The sequence below is a fragment of the Sarcophilus harrisii genome, chromosome 6, assembly GCF_902635505.1.
Source record: "Sarcophilus harrisii chromosome 6, mSarHar1.11, whole genome shotgun sequence".
Taxonomy (NCBI): domain Eukaryota; kingdom Metazoa; phylum Chordata; class Mammalia; order Dasyuromorphia; family Dasyuridae; genus Sarcophilus; species Sarcophilus harrisii.
Genome location: NC_045431.1, coordinates 196605708 through 196627547, shown reverse-complemented (window position 1 = coordinate 196627547; position 21840 = coordinate 196605708). Strand labels below are relative to the sequence as shown.

The 21840-nt window shown below is 34.1% G+C and overlaps 1 protein-coding gene across 5 annotated transcripts in view; it reads right to left on the bottom strand.

Moving 5' to 3' along the window:
* HPS5 (HPS5 biogenesis of lysosomal organelles complex 2 subunit 2) overlaps positions 1-21840 on the bottom strand; it is a 91266-nt gene that overhangs the window by 22139 nt on the left and 47287 nt on the right. For 3 of the 5 annotated variants that reach the window (XM_012552470.3, XM_031942846.1, XM_012552471.2), the window contains 5 exons: positions 21519-21638; positions 20600-20713; positions 17994-18100; positions 17121-17403; positions 15942-16595 (listed from right to left, as the gene is read on the bottom strand). In XM_012552470.3, the coding sequence (XP_012407924.2) occupies positions 16535-16595; positions 17121-17403; positions 17994-18100; positions 20600-20713; positions 21519-21638 (685 nt within the window). In that variant the 3' untranslated portion in view covers positions 15942-16534. Of the gene's footprint in view, positions 1-15941; positions 16596-17120; positions 17404-17993; positions 18101-20599; positions 20714-21518; positions 21639-21840 lie in introns of those variants that run through there. The other 2 variants (XM_031942848.1, XM_031942847.1) reach the window with 2 other exon arrangements.

The following is a 21840-nucleotide window of genomic DNA, read 5'->3' as shown; positions in this document are numbered from 1 at the left end:
CCTTGTGAAGTCTGGGTTAGCTCCCTGTTGACCTCAGGATCAACCAGAGTCAGGATTAGCAAAAGTCCTTGGTCTTTAGGGGTAGAAGTAAAGGAGATGGACGAAACTGCCACAAGCTCTCCACCTACTGACCTCCCTTCCCCTCATTCTCCAAAGTGACTCTGGCTTGTCTTATTCCACCCCCTAATCCCTCCTACGATTATCTGTATACACCAAAATATCGAGCCAGCACAGAATAGTGAGAAGGGCCATTTTACCAAGCATATGCTAATAGAATATTGTCCAATAAGTAATTAGCCTTAAGTGCTCGGTTGTCTGATTCCAGTGCACCTATGCAGACTTTCAGCCCTTTACAATTCCTAGAATATATATATGCCTCTGGACCATGACAGTCCCAATATAAGACACTCAAAATCTCAAATGGATTTTTTAAAATTTTGTTATTTCTTCCCACAATGCATGTTGCAACTCATTCATTTCTGCTGACCCTCTGAGAATCTTCTACATACCTTTCCTAAGTTCAACTCAGAAGATGCATCCAGTGTGCTAGAGGCTTTCCTCACTTCTGAGTTTGCAAAGATGGCACTGAAGAATTCAGTCTGTCCTGTTGTCATCCCTCATACTTGACACAAACAGTCTACCTTCTTTTCACATGATTCTTTGATGGTTCCTCTTATTCCCCCTTCAAACTTCCTGATCATGTGGGTGAAGTTAAACTGCTTTCAATAATTACATCTCTCTTCCATGAGATAAGAGATTGCAAATTATTACATAATATTGTATGCAATATTACATGGCTTGATGGAATCAGCATAAGGTCATCTAAACAAGAACATTTGCCTTTTCTACCTATTCACAAGGAACCATTCAGAACAATGGGTTTAGATATCAGTTGTAACAATTCTCCTGTCCTTGGTATTAACCACAATTTATCATAAAAATCTTTACATATCACTTCTATTTTGCTTTTGTTGCTTGTTCTTCAGTTTTCATGCTTGAATATCATTAAGATCAACTTGCTTCGCTGAATCTTTTGCCAACTTTCTTCAAATTGACTTTATCTACTATTAGTTCTCTCTGCTTTATGAGATGATATTATTCACAATAAGCATCAACTGTCTCTGTAAGATTTTACAAAAATATTCCTATTCCAAACCAGTGCTGACTCTAGCTGACAGTATTTGTGGATGTAAACTCTTTTTTGGAACTTGCATTCTTATTGTAGGGTCAGTCATTATAACTGACATTGATGTAATTTTTTGCTGTGATTTTTCATGACTAGTTGTGTAAATAGTTCAGAATTGAGTTGCTTCAATTGCCTGTCTCCTTATTATTCTTTCTTCTAGCTTTGACTAAGATTGATCTTTGCTCTAAAAACTGGTCATTAAACTGTACAAAGGCAATTGATGATATAGTGATTCCTACATCAACAGTGAGTTTTTTCTTGTCTGTTAAAATATAAGCAATTTCATTTTTATGACATTTTGCAGTGCTCACAATATGCAGTGCCTATTTTTTCTTTTTCAAAGAAAGCAGTCATGATGCAATGGCAAAAAAATTTCTATGCAATTATCAAGTCTTTGCTTCTCTCATTCTCACTTCTTTATCCAGATTTTCCAATATATTTCTCAACAGTCAAATTTTCCAACTTTTGTAATGTTGTTAATTTCAAAGTATAAGGTCTTGTTTTGGCATTTTTTTTAAGTTTTCATTGAATTTCTTTACTTCTTAATCCATTACAATTGATGTCAGGGCATAAGATAAAATTATTTTCAGAGTAGTCTTTTCCTATAAGAAGATAAATAAGAACAAGGTCTTTGACACAATGACTCATATTTCCTCTTTCTCCCAGAAAGTACCTAAAAGCCTTCCTTCATTTTAGTTGCAACTTCCTTTTTTCTTCTGGTTTCGTTGTTGTTGCTGAAGAAATATCAAGGTTGACATGATCTAGATCCTCCACTAGTAGGGCCCTTTATTGGCTGCTGGCAAGGATTTCGTACTAAATGAGTATCCACAGGAAAGTTACTGTAAGCAATTTCAAAATTGTGGGATTCTTAGCATTCCCTGCTTCCTTTTCTACCATTCTACCACCAGCAATCACTGCAAAGAAGCTGTAGAAAATGATGGGCAGTTACTTTAATTTTTTCTGTTTTATGGGTTGACATGACCAAAGAACTCATCATAAAGTCATCGGCCTATTGGTGATGAACCTCTCTTTACCAAGCTAAATTAGCTTTTGAAAAGTTTCCCTCATCTGTCTTCAGAGCTGCACTTGAATCCTTTATTGCATGGTAGAACTTGCTAAAAGTTACAGTCCACAGGCATTTTCGTGGGGAGCCAGGCTGTTCTCTGTGCCTGATGAAATTAGAGTAGGATTTTGCAAAGTACACTCTGCTTCTCTTAATGCAGCCTAAGAGTATATGATCTTTTTTCATGGATCTCTCACTCTGTTGACTTATACTGATAAGCCAAACCCCAAACTTCTAAAAAGTAAATGACTCCTTTATTTTGCACTTGAAGAGTTGTGTGTATTAAATCCAGCTATAAAACTTATCTTAAATTTATTAGATTGGACCCTTATAGAGAGAAGAAACTCCCAGACATAGTCATGTGAGATATCTATGGTTAAATGATGTGACCTGGATTAATATTGAGCAAAAGGAATTGGGATGGAGAAGTCAGTTTGGTAGATGGAGAATTGAGAGTAGTGTTCTGAAAACCTAGAGAGGAGTTTCAAGAAGAGGGTGACTGGCAATTTCAGAGGCGCAGAGATCAAGAAGGATGAAGACTGGGGGGGGGGAAAGACTTGGTTTGGGGAGTTAAGAGATTGCTAGTAACTTTGAAAAGAGGCATTTTCAATTGAATGATGAAACTGGAAGTCATATTGTAGAGAGTTAACAAGAAAGGAGAATTGGAGATTCTTCTCATAAACAACCTTCTTAAAAAGTTTAACCACAAAAAGGAATAAAGATATAGGACAATAGTTAGGGGTTCAGATAGATCAAGTGAGTTTTTTTTTAGCAAAGAGGAACATGTTGGTAAGGCAACAGGAAAGTTGTCAGCAGAAAGAGAGAGATTGAAGATAAGGGAGAAAATGGGAATGACAGAGAGGACAAGCTGATGGAGAAGGAATGAAGTGTTCTAATTTATACAGGAATAGGGGTTTGCCTTGGCAAGAAAAGGGTTCCCTCTTCATTGAAGACAGAGATGGAAGAGAAATAATGGCATCTGAATAATATGAGATTAGGACGGGAGAAAAGGAAACTCTCCATGAATAGCTGAAATTTTTATCAGGAAAATATGAGACAAGAAATTCTCAGCTAACAGTGTGTTGGGAAGGGAATCCATGAGAGGTTGGAGAAGAGATTAAAAGATTTGGAAGGGCTACTGTGGTGAGTGGTAAGATAAATTAATTAGAAAGATATAAAAAGGTCACCTAATAGTAGCACTGAGGATGATCAAGGTTATGTAACATGAATTTGTACTTAATCCAATCAGAATGGTTATATGATTTTTTCCACCCTCTTTCAGTAGCATCTTTGCAGCAGAAAAGGCAGAAAACGGAGAGGATGATCCAAAGTTTAGATTTGGAAGGGAATATTCAAAGATAGGATAAGGAGATAAGGGACTCTTACTGTGTCTTAATTAGTATTTTAAACTTAATTCAGTGTGTTTGTTTGGATTTTCTTTTATTTCTTTCTTTCTTTCTCAAATACTTTAAGGTGAAGAAGAACTTTCCACTTTAAAATCTCATTGCCTCTGAGAACAAACTAAATTTTGTTAAGTTTGCTCATCATTTGTTCATTCCTAAAAGGTTCTGTCAGAGGATCCTGATTGGTCAGGATTCCTGCTTGCTAAAGATAAATAAGCAAATATTTAGACTTCATCCTGTAAGACATGAACCTCATAGTTAAAATTCTAGCATTCTTTCAGTTCTGAACATGCATATATGTTGGCTAAGTCTGTAGTTACCACAAACCTTAATAATACTATTTCAAGAAAAGTACAAGGTCAAGAAAACAGAAGTAGGTCAGTTCTTAATAATAGACACCAATAAAGGAAAACATGAGAATACAAAACTGAGATTCAAGGACATCCTTTACTGACATGCCAGACAGAAAACAAATTACACCAATATTATTACTATGTCTTGATTCAAAATGAGTGATTGAGTAAAAAACGAGTAAAAAGAATATAAGAATCCATCCAAAATCATTCATTTAAACTAAGTAATGTTTATTAGTAAAATACAAGGTCAGTTTAATATTATGGGGGAGAGGGGAAACCAATATAATAAATTATATTAGCCAGAAAATCCTATAAATCGTTCTATGCTGTTTGCATCCAATGCCTTATAAATAAATTATATTTACATTCGTTTCCTGAGCCCTGTGACCTAGACCTCTGCAATAGATGCTGGCAACAGAATTCTAGGTGCTCTCAGATAATGAAGTTTTCAAGTTATCTACATTGGGGCAAACAACCAGAGAAATCCAAATCCCATCCCAAAATATATCCAAAATTTGGCATCAAAAAAAGTCTTTAATAAAAAATTAATTTTAAAAATTCAACTGTGTTAATTGAAAGATATTTTTCTAATAAGATTAAAACAATCTCTTTGAAGCTTATGACCTATAAGCAGTTGTGAGTAGCAAAATCTCCTATGTATACCTCTTGTAAGAGAGGTCCTTCATGGAACCCAGAGCAAATGCAGAAAATATTTGGAAACCATGAAACTGCTGTGCCTGGCAATTGTGGTTAGCCACATGAAAATGATAGATAAAAAAAAAAACTAGTATATAATATCCATCTGGTTGTTAATTTATAGTGTTTTTACTAAAGAAAACTAGCAAAATGTAAGAACTTCATACATCAAAAATACTAATTCTGTTTTGAAGCATGGTATTAATAAATGGAAGAGGCTGCTAATGGAACAAAAAGAGAAGCTGTCAACTTTCTTTCTTTCTTTCTTTTTAAATAACTTTTTATTGACAGAACCCATGCCTGGGTAATTTTTTATAACGTTATCCCTTGCACTCACTTCTGTTCCGATTTTTCCCCTCCCTCCCTCCACCCCCTCCCCCAGATGGCAAGCAGTCCTATACATGTTAAATAGGTTACAGTAGATCTTGGATACAATATATGTGTGCAGAACCAAACAGTTCTCTTGTAGCACAGGGAGAATTGGATTTAGAAGGTATAAATAACCCGGGAGGAAAAACAAAAATGCAAGCAGTTTACATTCATTTCCCAGTGTTCTTTCTTTGTATGTAGCTGCTTCTGTCCATCCTTGATCAATTGAATGTCAACTTTCTAAATATGAAATCACAGTGTTCGTTATCAATGAAATTCAAGTGTCAGAAGAAGAGTTAAATAACAAACCCATCACAAACAAAACCCTGCAAGAAGAGAGTAAGAGATAACACATTTAAAATAACTAGACATTGTTGGAATCTTTACAAAGTGTTAAGACATTGGAGTTAATTTAATCTTAGAAAGAGTTTTGGGCCAGAACTTGAACTAGGTACTAAGTGGAACTGATTGAACAATGCTTTTGTTCGTACCTTTAGAGAGCTCATAAGTATCTAAGTACTCAATGGAGTTCACACCTTTGGGAGAGTTCAGGGCTAGTATGAAATCTGAATTCACACCTCTCTCAGGACCAGAGAGCACTCTGGGAGATAACCCAGAATCCCTCTCCCTCCAGAAGGCAGAGTTAACCTTTGGGAGATCACATAAATAGAAGGAGCTCTTGGAGCTTGGAAGAGACTGGAGATTGAGAAGCCATGAGTCGGAGCTGGCTGGAGGCTGAAGAAAGCAGAGGCAGAAGCCAAGGACAAAGCTGCAAGATCTCTTGGAGCCAGGCAGAGAGATAGACCTCAACTAACCAGGCTAATTTGGAAGGAGAAATAAACGTTTGCATTTTTACCAGCTGGCTTCGATATTGGAGTAATTATTTATTTCAACTGAGACTAAGGTTGCCTCCAGAAAAACCTCCACAAGACATTATAAAATACCTGAGAGTACACTTGCCAAAACAAATTCAGGAATTATATAAACAATTTTTTTAATTTTATACAAATAAAATCAGATTTAAATAAATAAAGAAACATTAATTGTTCATGGGTAGGCCAGACCAATATAATAAAAACAACAATTTTACCTAAACTAATCTATATATTGAATGCCATCTCAATTAAATTACCAAAAATATTTTACTGAATTAGAAAAAATAATAATAAAATTCATTTGGAAGTACAAAAATATCAAAGGAACTAGTGGAAAATAGAAAGGAAGGAAGTTTTAACACTATCAAATCTGAAACTACATTAAACAGCAATTATTCTCAAAAATATCTGGTACTCAATTCTGATGGACCTGGCCATCCTCAGCAATGAGATGAACCAAATCAGTTCCAATGGAGCAGTAATGAACTGAACTAGCTACGCCCAGAGAAAGAACTCTGGGAGATGACTAAAAACCATTACATTGAATTCCCAATCCCTATATTTTTGCCCACCTGCATTTCTGATTTCCTTCGCAAGCTAATTGTACAATATTTCAGAGTCCGAGTCTTTTTGTACAGCAAAATAACGGTTTGGTCATGTATACTTAATTGTGTATCTAATTTATATTTTAATATATTTAACATCTACTGGTCATCCTGCCATCTGGAGGAGGGGGTGGGAGGAAGAAGGGGAAAAATTGGAACAAGAGCTTTGGCAATTGTCAATGCTGTAAAGTTATCCATACATATAACCTGCAAATAAAAGGCTATTTAAAAAAAAATATATATATATATACATATATATATATATATATACATATATATATATATATATATATATATATATATATATATCTGGTACTGGCAAGGAAATAGAAGTAGAACAGAATAGGTGTACAATTACAGCAGTAAATAAATATAATAACCTTGTATTTAACAAATGTAAAGATAAAAATTGGGGGAAAGAATTCATTTTCTGGTGAAAATTTCTGGAAAAACTGGAAAGCAGTGTGGTAGAAATTGGGCGTGGGCAAGTATCTTATACCATTTAATAAGATAAAGTCAAAATGGATATATGAACTAAAGAGAGATATTATAAGAAAATTTGAATAATATGGAATATATTACTTATCAGAACTTATGAATAGACAAACAACTTATAAATAAACAAGGGATAGGGAGCAGAGTGAGACATAAAATGAATAATTTCTACTGCATTAAATTTTAAAAGTTTTGCTCAAATAAAATAAATGAAAGTAGAAAATTGGGGGAGGGAGGTTTATAGACAGTTTCTAAGATGAAGGACTCATATCTCAAATATATAAAGAACTTTATAAAATATTTAAGAAAACAAGTCATTCCTCAATTGATAAATGGTCAAAGAATATGAACCAGCAGTTTTCAGTTTCAGAAATTAAAACAATTTACAATCCTGATATGAAAAAATGCTCTAAACCATTATCGATTACAGAAATAAAAATTAAAACAACCTTGACATATTATTTTATACATATCAGATTGGATAATTGAAAGGAAAAGTGACAAATATTAGAGGGAATGTGGGAAAATGGGACATTAATTCATTGTTGGTAGAACTGTAAACTGATCCAACCCATTATGGAGAACAATCTGGAAATATGCTCAAAGAGTTGTTAAATTACCTATACATCTGACCCATTTAATACCACTATTTGATCTATTTCCAAAGATAATTAAAGTAAAAGGAAAAAAACCTAGGTGTTCTAAAATGTTTATACCAGCTCTTTTTTGGAAGCAAAGAACTCAGAATTGAGGGGATGCCCATCAATTGGGGAATAGATGAACATGGTGTGGGATATGACAGTAATGGAATATTATTGTGCTATAAGAAATGATGAACTTGATGATATTAGAAAAACATGGATAGGCTTGCATGAAATAATGAAGAAATAAGCAGATCCCAGAGAACATTGTATATGGCACTAACAATATCATTTTAAGAACAACTTTGAGTGACTAAGTGTTTTGACTTTTATAAATAACCAGATTAACTAAAAAAGGACATATGAAGGAAGATGCTATCTGAATCCAGAGAAAGAACTGATAAATAGAAGTATGCATAGAACAAATTTACACACACACACACACACACACACACACACATATATATATATATATATATACATATATACATTTGCATCTCATGGTAGTCATCTCTAGGATAGGTGGGAGAAAAAATAAAAAAATTTACATGATAACTATTATGCATTTAAAAGGAATAGCAAATTATACATAATAGCTCCATGCAGTAATCATCTTTTTTATTATATTGCTATGAAAATGTGTTCTATTCAATAATTTTTAAATAATTTAATAATGAAAAAAGAACCAGTCACAGAGAAAGAAGAGAACATACCAGTAACAAATTTATTTTAATAAAGCAGAAGCAGTTGCCAGAATATGTTTCTAAAAATGTCAGAAGGAAGTTGATCTTCAAGGCTTTCAATAAATGAGAGAGTAAAGAAAGATGGGTCCAGCATTAGAGAGGGTAACTAGGTATGCTCCATATATAGACAACTTCAAATAACATGAAAATACAGAAAAGGAAGAGATTCCCATCAAAAGTGAATGTGTAACTGTGGATTCAGCTTCCAGGAATGCACAAAATGAGGTTTTGTTAATCTGGGTATGTGCTATTCCTGCATATATTCTTTTGAAATTTATTCCCTATTTTGAACCAAGAAACTTAAATTCCTCTCCTATGACTTTCTTCTCTCTTTCTTAGTTTTAAATACAAAATACTCTGTTATGTGGATTTCACAGTAACTCTTCTATTATTCTGCACACATTTAAAGGGAGAAGACTTCTAATTAGATGAAAGAAAGGTGAATTATGACCCCCATGGGGGTTAAAAAAGGAATTACTTCAATTTGTTTAAAAAAAAAAAAACACTTCAAGAGGAAATCTCAAGAGAGATGAGTTGAGACAATCATTTGGTGGAGTTTCCTAATCTCCAAACTTTCAGCCCTTACCCTCCCTAACTAGCTTGTATTTAAATATCTTGTTGATCTATACATACATATATAGATATCCATGCATACACATATATAGAGATCTATATGTAGCTTTATTATTTAGAATATTCAATATTTATAATATGTAATAATGTAAGTTTATAATATGTGATGGTATATTATTTATAAAAATATAATAAATACATAATTTGATATGTAATTTATATGTAAATATAAATGTATATACAATATACATTCATATATACATAAGTATATATAGACCAATATTTATATTTATATCATACATAAATACTAATATACAAATAATTTTGAATATATCTATAGGTAAACATATTTATAATATGTTAAATAAAATATAATTATTCTATATTTGTTATTATATTTACTACATTACTATAATGTAATACATACATAAATTAGGCATGCCTCCTTTATTAAAGCACATGATATCATGCCAGAAGGAAAAAAGAACTGAAATCTGAAATCAGAAAACATGGGTTTGAACTTCATTTCAGCTACTTATAGATTGACACAACTTCTCCAGGTTTCGATTTCCTTGTATAAAAAGTAAACTGGACTATGTAATCTCAAAGAGCCCTTCAAGTTCTATGATTATATTACATTTGTAAAATACAACAATTTATAACAAAGTGGAAAAACACATCTAAAATTCCTAATTTTTCATTCCATGATCAGATTGCCTTGAATGATCAACAATAATAATAGTAATGCCTTACATTTATATAAGGATTTATAATTGTCAAAAGGTTTTACCTACATTACCTCATTTAAGTCTCATTATATTCTGCAGTAAACAGGACAGATATCATGTACCTTTCTTACAGATGAAGAACCTGAAGGTCTTGAAATTATTTTTCTTGTATTTAATAACTAAATTAGGATCATGCTTTCCCCCCCTTTTCTATTTCCTCATTCACAAATCAGCCCCTATAAGTTACTCGGACAGCCTTTGAAGTACAATACTATATTTCAAATACAGCTAATGCTAAGAGGGAGAACTCAGAGCTGTTCAAAAGATAAAAATTAGATGAATTCATGGATCCCAGTCCATTGTGTTTTACTTAGTAAGGTCTGGGAAAATATGGATTCTCCCTTTTATCAGAAAGTGATATGGATATAGATAATTCTCTTTGACCAAAACTGAGAGATCAAAGTCATGTACCCCAGACTCTCATTAAAATAAGTCCACTTCTCATTATATATTCATTTTCTCATTGTTAACCAATCACAGTTGATTTCTACCTACAGTAACATCCTCTCATCCAGTTGGCATATATTCACTAAGTAGGTTCCATTTGGGGTCTTTGGTCTAAGAGAAATTGTCAAATAAGCTGATTTTATTAATATTATGGTAGCTTTATTAATGATTAATTACCCATAAACTTCTTGTACTTAACAATCTGAAACAGGTATGAAACAGACATAGAACTAAAATAGACTAATAAAAAACAGTGATAGACACAATAATATGACACTGATATGTTGATCTTTAGTCTTCTAATGACCATCCTTTTTTTTTTCCTTAGCTTTTTTTTTTTTGGTACCACTTGAAAAAAAAGACTATAAGACGTTTTTTGATCATAAGGGTACACTCCTATCTTCAACTTCTTTGGGAGCATTTTTCTAGCTAGGAATATTGATCCAATTTTTTTTTGGTAAGAAAACACAAATGGGAAAAATAAATACAGCATGTATCTCTACAAAATGGCAAAGAGCACAGATACCTTAAAGAAGAGAGATAAGACAAACCAATCTCACTCCTTTGCAATGGGGGGACATCCATAAGTGTGGTACATTGTATGTTTTCCAGATGTTTATAAGGAACTGATAAATTCTGCTGGTTTTTTCATCTTTTCATTTTTTCCTCTGTAATAAACATTATTTGTTGTATGATATGATTTCTCGTAAAGGATAGGGGGAAAATATTTTCTTGTAAAGGTTAGGGAGAAAACTTTGCTAATGGAAAAAAACAAAAAGTATCCATAAAAATTTATTTTAAAAAAGAAAAAAAGTAGGGTTTCTGAGAGAATATTTTTTATACATCTGGCAAGATTTTATTTAGAATTATTTAGAACATTCTCCATCCAAGGGCAGAAGGTAAGGTGAGATGACCAAATAATTTTACATATTTTTAGGTCATTTATTATTTTATAAATATAAGTATTATTTATTATATTCTCTCAGCCTACCCATGAACTAATATTTTTCCAATTATTTGGATCTGCATTTGAGTGAAGTGTTTTACAATTATGTTAATGTAAATTTGTCTTGGCAGATAAACTCCAAGGTATTTTTTATCATCTGCAGTTATTTTATTTTAATTTATTTTGACAATCACGTACCACAACTTATTCAGCCATTCCCCAATTTTTGCCCTGAAAGCTGCTACGCATATTTTTGTATATATAGGTCATTTTCCTTTTTTTTTTAATCTCTTATAGTATTCATGACTAATAGTGGTATTAAGTCAAAGGATATGCCTGAATTTATAGCCTATAGGTCTTTTGATCATTTTTCAATTGAGGCATGGCTCTTATTTTCTATAAATATGACTCAATTCCCTCTACGTTTGAGAAATAAAGCTTTATGTGATTGTCCTGCTATGGTGGCATGGGACTAGGGCTGCACTGGCACTCTACACTGGGACTGCCCACTGAACTCTCACCCCGTAACTGCTGATCATCTAAGCGGCCTTTGGTTAGAAAATGTTCTACTCCCTCTTTCTGGGTGTTCTGAAGCTCTAGAAATTGTTTAGTCATTATTTAAAAGAATTTGGAGCGGTTTGGGGGAGCAGTTGAGTGAATTCCTGCCTTTACTTCACCATCTATAATTTTATAATTGTTAAAGAAGTTCTCTCATTCTTGGTTCTTCTCAGTGATCCAAAGCAATCCCAATAGTCTTTAATCCGAAAATGCCATCTGCACCCAGAAAAAGAACTAAGGAGACTGAATAAATCAGTACATGTTATGTTCACTTCTTTTTTGCTTTTTTATTTCTCCCATAGTTTTTACCTTTAGCTCTGATTTTTTCTCTCAAGATAATTCATAAAGCAATGAATATTAAAAACAAATCTATTGCAATAAAAAATAATAAAGTGGAAAAAAAAGAAATCCTTTTAGACAAAATTGCAGGTTTCTCCTATCTAAGAACAATAAATAGATATCACAAGGGTAGATGAGTTAAAAAAGGAAAAGGACCCACATGTGCAAAAATGTTTGTGGCAGTCCTTTTTGTAGTGGCAAGAAACTGGAAACTGAGGGGATGCCCATCAGTTGGGGAATGGCTGAATAAGTTATGGTATATGAATGTTATGGAATATTATTGTTCTATAAGAAATGACCAGCAGGGTGATTTCAGACAGGCCTGGAAAGACTTACATGAACTGATGCTAAGGGAAGTGAGTAGAACCAAGAGAACAATATATACAGCAACAATAAAATTATGCAATAATCAACTCTGATGAATACGGCTCTTTTCAAAAATGAAGTGATTCAGGCTAATTCCAATAGACTTGGGATGGAATTGCATCCAGAGAGAGGATTATGGGGACTGAATGTAGATCACAACATAGTATTTTCACCTTTTTAGTTGTTGCTTTTTTTTCTTTCATTTTTATTCCTTTTTAATCTGATTTTTCTTGTGCATCAAGTTAAATGTAGAAATATATTTAGGAGAATTGCACATATTTAACATACATTGGATTACTTGCTGCCTAAGGGAAGAGGTGGGGGGAAAAGATGGAGAAAAATCCAGAACATAAGGTGTTACAGGGTGAATGCTGAAACCTATCTATGTATCTATTTTGAAAATAAAAAGCTATTATATTAAAAAAAGAATAGATGAATATATTGGTTTGCTTGCTGTCTTGGAGGAGGAGAGGGGATGGGAGGGAGAAAAATTTGAACATAAGGTTTTGCAAAGGTGAATGCTGAAAACTATCTTTGCATGAATTTGGAAAAATAAAATACTATTTTTAAAAAAGGAAAGAAAGAAATGGTTCAAATTAATGTTATCCATAAAAACAAAAAAGAGAAGAGGATGAGACCCTCTACTTTATCATGTTGTTGTATAAGCAACTATATTGTTAGAGACGTTCTATTAGATCATTAAGTAGTGTGCAGGAGAGAGGAGGCGGATTAATTCATCAAGATGTTAAGAGATGGTGGAACTGTGATTGTGGAATACTATAGATGTCATTCTTTTCCAGTGTGTAAAAACATATTTCCATAGTAGCCATATTGAGAAAAAATAAAAGCAAAAAAATTATACTTCAATTTGAACTCAGAGTTCATCAATTCTCTCAAGGCAGATATCATTTTTTCATCATGAGTCCTTTGAATTTCTTGGATCACTGTACTGATCAAAGTAGCTATCAAAGTAGTTGATCATCATTATAACATTGCTGTTACTGTATACAACGATTTGCTGAATCTTCTCAATTCACTTTGCATGTCTTCTCATGTTTTTTCTGAAACAACCTGCCTCATCATTTCCCACGGTACAATACTACTATCACAATTATATGCCCCAACTTAATCAATCAATCTTCAAATGATAATGAGCATCCCATCAATTGGAAATTCTTTTTCACCACAAAAAGAGCTGGTATACATATAGATATATATAGGTCCTTTTCCTTTTTATTTGATCTCTTTAGAGTCCAAATCTAATGGTGAAATTGCTGTTATCAAAGAGTATGAGGTTCAACAACAATACTGTATGAGGATGTATTCTGATGGAAGTGGATTTCTTTGACAAAGAGACCTAATTCAGTTTCAATTGATCAGTGATGGACAGAAGCAGCTACACCCAAAGAAAAAAACACAGGGAAATGAATGTAAACTGATTGCATTTTTGTTTTTCTTCCCGGGTTATTTTTACCTTCTGAATCCATTTCTCCCTATGCAACAAGAAAACTGTTTGGATCTGCACACATACATTGTATCTAGGATATACTACGACATCAACATATATAGGACTGCTTGCCATCTAGGGGAGGGGCTGGAGGGTGGGAGGGAAAAATCGGAACAGAAGTGAGTGCAAGGAATAATGTTGTAAAAAAAAAAAAAAAAATTACCCTGACATGGGTTCTGTCAATAAAAAGTTATTAAAAAAAAAAAAAAAGAGTATGATGTTTTACAGTTCTTTTGGCATCCTTCCAAATTACTCTCTAGAAGTATTGGACCAGTCTATTGGTCCTACTCCATCAATTCATTAGTATACCTATTTTCCTTCTTTTCTAGCATGTTTTCTAATGGATGTGAGGTGGTACCTCATAGTTGTTTTAATTTGCCTTTCTCTAATAAATACTTTAGAGCATTTTATATAATTATAGAAATCTTTCCTTTCTCCTTCTGAAAACTGCCTTTTCATATCCTTTGACCATTTATCAGTTGGAGAATTTCTTATTTTTATAAACTCAACTCCATTCCCTATGTATTTGAGATATATAAGACCTTTATCAAAGAAATTTGCTGGTTTTAATATCATTTCATTGTCTATAACTTTTAGCAAAATGTAGTACTAATTTCACTCTTTTAATTAGTGGTATTTTTGCTTTTACTTTAGACAAAATCATGATTACTACCTTTCCTTTATTTCAGCTAAAGTATAACAGATTCTGTTCCAGCCCTTTATTTAAACTCTGCATATGTCTTTCTGCTTCAAGTGTGTTACTGGATTCTGATTTCTAATCCATTTAGCTATCAGCTTCCTTTTTGCATTTTAGCCAAGAAACAGGATCTTTTCACTGCCTCATGTGGCTAAGAATCTCAAGTTTCCCTCTTCATTTACAAATCCTGAAATTATTTTAGAAAACAGCAGCTTTGGGGGGCAGCTATATGGTACAGTGAATACAGCACAAGTGTTGAAGTCAGGAGGACCTGAGTTCAAATCTGACCTCAGACACTTAACACTTTCTAGCTGTCATGATCCTAGGCAAGTCACTTAACCCCAATTGCTTCAGAAAAAAAAAACAAAACAGGAGTTTTGGTTTTTTTTTAATTTAGACTCAGAGATGTAAATTAAGACACCCCTGAGACACCACACCACAAACCTTTCAGATTGGCTAAAATGACAGGAAAAGATAATGACGAATGTTGGAGGGGATGTGGGAAAACTGGGACACTGATGCATTGTTGGTGGAACTGGGTCTGGAGAACAATGTGCATATCCTTTGATCCAGCAGTGTTATTACTGGGTTTGTATCCCAGAGAGATCTTAAATGAGGAAAACCTATTTTTGCACATGTGCAAAAATGTGGCAGCCCTTTTTGCAGTGGCAAGAAACTGGGACCTGAGTGGATGCCCATCAGCTGGAAAATGGCTGAATAAGTTACGATATATGAATATTATATTACTGTTCTATAAGAAAAGATCAGCAGGATAATTTCAGACAGGCCTGGAAAGATTTCCATAAACTGATATTAAGTGAAATGAGCAGAACCAGGAGATCACTGTACACAGCAACAAGATTATACGATGATCAGTTCTGATGGACGTGGCTCTTCTCAACAATGAGATGATTCAGGCCAGTTCCCCAACCCAGAGAGAGGACCATGGGGACTGAGTATGAATCACAATATAGTATTTTTATTTTTTTTATTGTTTGCTTGAATTTTATTTTCTTCCTCATTTTTTTCCTTTTGGATCTGATTTTTCTTGTGCAGCAAAATAATTGTATAAATATATATGCCTATATTGGATTTACATATATTTTACCATATTTAACATAAAAAAGAAAACTGCATATATTTTAAAAATAAAAAGCTTAAAATTAATTTTTAAAAAATAAAAAGTTACAAAGCTGTCAAAAAAAAAATTTTAATTCAGTATAATAGATATGGCACAAGAGATTTGCTAATGACAATGAATCTTTATGCAATTTAAATGATACAAGGATTCTCTGTAATAGTACCAGTTAGTTTTTATTAAAGGGCATAATTGTTTTGAACCATTCAATTTAGGCAAGCGCAGCAATAAAGCATTTTGGATAAACAGCAGAATACATTTGAGTATATATTATATCAAATAAATAATGGAGAATACACAGTGAACTATTTAATGATTTTAAAATTCAGTCATTTAATTTAAATACACAATTTGTGTCCTGCTAAATTTGTTCTACTAATTGTTATAGCTGAACTATTTCATACAATAGTTGCCTTGTTTAAAAACAGACAGCCTTTGCCCTCACTCTGTTCAGAAGAACTTTCCCTCCATGTGATTGAAGAGGCAGCTGGGTAAGCAGCTCTCAGACTCATAGCAATGTAGACTCTGTTCTTAATAAGTTAGTGCAAATTTCCAGCTGAGCACAATGGCAGCCTTCAGAAATCAAATTTAACACTGATTTCCACAGCAAATGTGAAGGCCATCACATCATCTTCACTTTTCATCTCAGGAAACATGGTGTACCCAAGGATTCCAAAGGCACTTGGGGTTGGGTTTTTTTTTCCCACAAAAACTTCATAGTTGTCCTCCCTGATCCTCCCCCACTAGGCCTGCTGGGACCACAGAAAACGGTCACACTTTTCAAGCATGCTTTGGATCAAGGCTCTGTAATTTCAAAGAAAAGAAACAATCAAAATTAATGACTATGGTTACTGAGCACAGGTAGGCTGCAGAATGTTAATAATGCTGATTTAGCCATAAAAAAATGGCATAAAGAAAAGGCCTTGTAGGAGAAGCACACAACACCAGAGCATTGTACTGATATTCTGTAGTTTTAAAAGATAAGCTTCTAGCTAAGAGAGTAAATTTCCAATGGAAAATTTACAGAAAGAGGAAGAAAAAAATTACACAGGATAAGGTGGCAAGGAGGCTCTGAAATCTCTCACAGTGATAAGATCATGGAATTAGCCACATCTTTCAGAGCCCTTTAAACAAACTAAAGTCATTTAGACAGAGAGCTATCCAAAAAAACTGCCAAGGCAAGACAGAGTTTTGTACACTCAACCAAATCCATAAGAGCATGTCAAAGTCATATATGAATCAAATGTTAACAAAGAGCATCATCAGAAGCAGAAAATCAATGAAAAATCTTTTTTTCCAATCTCATCTCTAGAGCATGACAGCTTTTACCTCTGCCTCTTTTCAGCAATCCTCAGGATGTTACAAGTTCTGGTAAATCTCTCAGACAATCCCAGCATCAAGCCACATTCCTGCAGCAACACACAGGCCCGATCTGGGCCCATGACTTTGGCTAACAGGAGAGCCACGTTCTCTACAGTGATGAGGGAATGCTCGGAGGAACTGTCGCTGCTGAGACTTCTGTCTGGTGTCTCCTGAGAGACTGAGTCACTGCCAATGCTGGATGCAAGATTCAACAGAAGCTTCCATTCATCCACAGTCTCAGGGATCCAACCTAAACACCACCAACCAACTCTGGTCATGACTATACCAACCCAAAGGCCTTTCATAAAGCAGCAGCTCAAGTACTTGGTGAAAAAACAGTTTAAATGCATGAAACAAATACAACAAATTAGCTTTAAAATTTTTCATCTCATGTTGAAATAATTATTCTCAGGACCCAAAGAAAAGATGATCAGTCTTTCTCTAAACATGACAATGAAAGACAGAAGATGGACAATCCGAAACTAACTCAACTAGGACTTTTTTCTGTCTGATAAACTACCTACTAGCTTTGTGAATCACCTGAAGAGCTGGACTTAGGGAGTCTGGACACTGCTTTACTCCAGGATTTTAGAATTCTCTCAGTTTCTTTTTTGTTAGTATGTCTCTAATATAAAGAATCAGAATCTAATATAAATGCACTTTAAAAAAAATTCCCAGGAACTCATAGGATAAATAAATTAATAATGCCAAAGTGATAAATATTTCTCAGAATATCTGCCTCTCTTGTTCCATCCCTAGCAATATTCCTCTTCCTTTGAAGAACTAATATGATCTCTCCAGAGATATGATACAAACACTGGCAAACTAAAGATTACTTACCATTTTCCGCCCCCACAATTCTCATATCATTCATATATACCATATTAGTGAAGGCTTCTTTTCTTCTATCCAATTCAAAACAGAGGGTAAGATAGCCAGGCCAGAAGCTAAAAATCGAGATGATTTAAGAAAGAAACAATGATAATGATTTTACCTAGACAGTTTTTTTAAAAGCCATTTACATTTGAAGTGCTTAACAAAGTATCTGGCATGTGGTAGGAACTTAATAAATGTTTATTGATTGAAGCCAAACACTGATTCCCCAGACATTTTGCCTATTTTTCATACAAAGTGTCTCTCGCAAAGGAGTACAGCATAAATGGTTCTAAGACCTATTTCAACACTAACCCCAAAAACCAGCTCCCCCTATAGATAAACCCTGAGCTATTATCTCTCCTTTAATTGCTATATTGACCAAGGTTTATTAGTTCTTCCTTTGAAATATATCTCAGATTTGCTTTCTTTTCCGAGCTTACATAGTACTTTATGACAAATGATTTTAATTCAACGGACATTTAATTGATATTTATTACTGCCCAAGCCATACCACCTACAACACAACAAAATGGACTCTTCTAATCAAAGTTCTTATGGTCTATAAATAAAATACAAAGTAATTTGAGGAAGGAATAGAAGAATACAAATAATATTTACTAATATAGTGCTTTAAAACTTGCACTATGTGGATTTTAGTGAAGGTCTTTAAAAAAAATCTTTCATGATTTTAGATAAGATAAGAAGATATAGCCTAAACTGGTAATGTTAAACTCAAATAGAAATGGGGGGACACTAATTCATACATAAGGATCTCTGCAAGTTGTATACTGACTTAGTTTTCAAATGTAACGTTATCAGGGACAGCTAGGTGGTACAATGGATAGGACACAGGTCTTAGTGTCAGGAGAATCTGAGTTCAAATCTGGCCCCAGACAAGACTTACTAGCTGTGTGACTCTGGGTAAATCACATAATCCCACTTATGTCCAAAAAAATTAATATTATTAATGTTTTATTGCATTTTTATTTATTTTAGTAAGTATTTCCTAATTACATTTTAATCTGGTTTAAGCAATATTCAGAAGTTTTGTGAGCCACATATTTTAATACCTATAACCTAGATAATGGTTGAATGACCAAATCCAAAGATTAGTTACTAATGATTAGATATCAATTTGGAAAGAGGTTATCTGCTGAAGTTCTATAGAGATCTCTCTTTAGCTTTGTGCTGCCTAATATTTTTATCAATGACTGGAAGGTACAGGTAGGATATTTACCATATTTAAAGATGACATCAAGCAAGGAAGAATACCAAGTACTAGGTAGAAACAGGATCCAAAAGATCTTGACAGGCTAAAAAATGGAACTGAATCTAAGAAGATGAAATCTCTTAGCAATAAATGTGAATTTTTACACTTAGGTTAAAAAACCAATATGTCTCTTAAGAAATGACTGATAATAACTGTTCATCTGAAATAAACCCATACTTTTAGTGGAATGAGTCAGTAATATAATATGATACCTAAAAAAGTTCAGTTCAGAAACCAGAGCCAAACATGTTCCTGAAAATAAAGTCTCTCCATAACATCCCTGAAAAGTGATTAAAGACTTTGGGGAAACCCCAGATACAGGATAAACTATGGTGCACTCAGTTGTTTTTCAGCCATCTTTGCCCTATATCTTTTCCTCTGCTTTTTTTCTCTTAGAGGTCTATCAGACCACCAACAAATACAGTCCCAACTGTATTTGGGACCATACAGTTCAGTTTAGTACTCTGAAGGTCTAACAATCGTATTGAATACTAGCCTGGTAAGATCAGAGTACTCTACTCAGTCCTGGTCCCCATTGTCAAAGCACAATGGCAAGCTGAATAATATCCAGACAAGTATAACTAAGATTGTGGGAACTGGCTGAGGAAATGTATTTGTTTCTCCTAAAGAAGAAAAGGATTAGGAAGAGATATAACTGTTTCCCTAATAGTTTGCTAAAAGTTTGCCCTGCAGAAGCATTAGAAGGCTCACACTTGGTTCCTGAGGACAGAAACAGGTACAATGAACAGGAGTTATAAAGAGGCAGATTTAGACTTCTCTTGCCTTTGCTGATCTTGCAGCAGTTCAGAAACCAGAGCCAAACATGTTACTGAAAATAAAGTCTCTCCATAACATCCCTGAAAAGTGATTAAAGACTTTGGGGAAACCCCAGATACAGGATAAACTATGGTGCACTCAGTTGTTTTTCAGTCATGTATGACTTCTCATGTCCCCATTTGGGATTTTCTTGGCAAAGAAAAAGCCCTTTGTGGAATAGGTAAGAACGCTGACCCTAAGAGAGCTTAGATGGTTTGATTGTAGCCACAGCACTGATTTAGCACTGGAGGTGGAATGATCACTGAAGTGCTTCTTATTCTCTGTGTAATAAAATACTGTCTTTCAAGTCTCAGGAACAGTTTAAATCCAAGTCCAGAATTGAAAGATCACCTTCTAAAATGAATCTGGTGAAATTCTGATTTTCCCTGTATGATTTCCCATTTATGTATCTATTCCATTATAAGATCACTAGCTGTAATGACAACTACGCTTGAACTCAGACTCTAATGCAGTGTTCACTTACCCGTGATATTTACAAAGCTCAATCATCTTTTCTTTGATTATAAAACTAGCTGGAAGTTTAATCAGAAGCAGAATCAGGTGACTGTAACCCCAGGTGAATAAGTGTGAATGGGACCTGTTAAAAATAAAAAAATACCAATGAGGATTTAACATATATTTTAACATATTTAACATGTATTGGACTACACGCCATCTAGAGGAGGGGGTGGGGAGAAGGAGGAAAAAATTTGGAACAGAAGGTTTTGCAAGGATCAATGTTGAAAAACTACCCATGCATATGTTTTGTAAATAAAAAGCTACTGAAAAAACACCAATGAATCTATTGACATCAAGATTTCAAAAGCTTCATTTTTTATTTTGGTGAAAAACAATAACAGGTCTTAGCAATACTCAAAATGCAAACAGTTGTATATGTCCTGGTTAATGCTGAGTTGAAAATATTCTTTAGGCCTCTAAAGAGCTGTCCAGTACCTTTATTCTCTCCTTCTGCCCTCTCTAAGTCCAGTGGGAATCTATACCAAAGATCCAGAGAAGAGAGCAGGCTATAGTACAAAATTTAGAATTTTTATCCACCCACAAAATGGATTGAATTAGGAAATGCTGGTCAATATGACCCCTATGATTTCTTCCAGTTGAAAGTTTCTACATAGAATTAAAAGAAAATGCAAAAACCTAAACTAAATATTAATCAGTGAGAGTACATTTGGTTCTAAATAGGCCTCCCTTGAGGAAGGAGCAAATAAAACCCAAGTATACCAAGTAAAGAGCTCCATAGAGTCCACTACCGGAGGGGAGACAGACAGAAGCCGAACTTCCCCCTGGGACAAAATAAGAGGTTGACAAGTGTCATACCTCATTTATGACAGGAAGCTGTCAAAAGCTGACATTCACCTACCCTGGTGACAAAAACTGTCTCTTACCTAGGACGTCCTTTATTATCCATAGTGTTTGTTCTTTCTGGAGCATCATGGGTCATTGCTAAGAGCAGCCAATCCAATTTTAAAGACTCAGGCTGAAGAAGAGACTCAAGGAAGCACAATCTAAAAGAAATTCACAGGAAATGTCACCCATCTCACAGCTGTCAAGAGAATAACCTAATATGACTATCTGGTAGGAACTCAAATACTGCTTAATTCAAAGTTTCTAAGGACTAAAAATGTAAATCATGGCCACATCACCTCCTCCCTCTCCCTTTTTCAGGGCAAAGTGAGCTTCCCTGGCAAATGCCTTTCCCTCTATGGC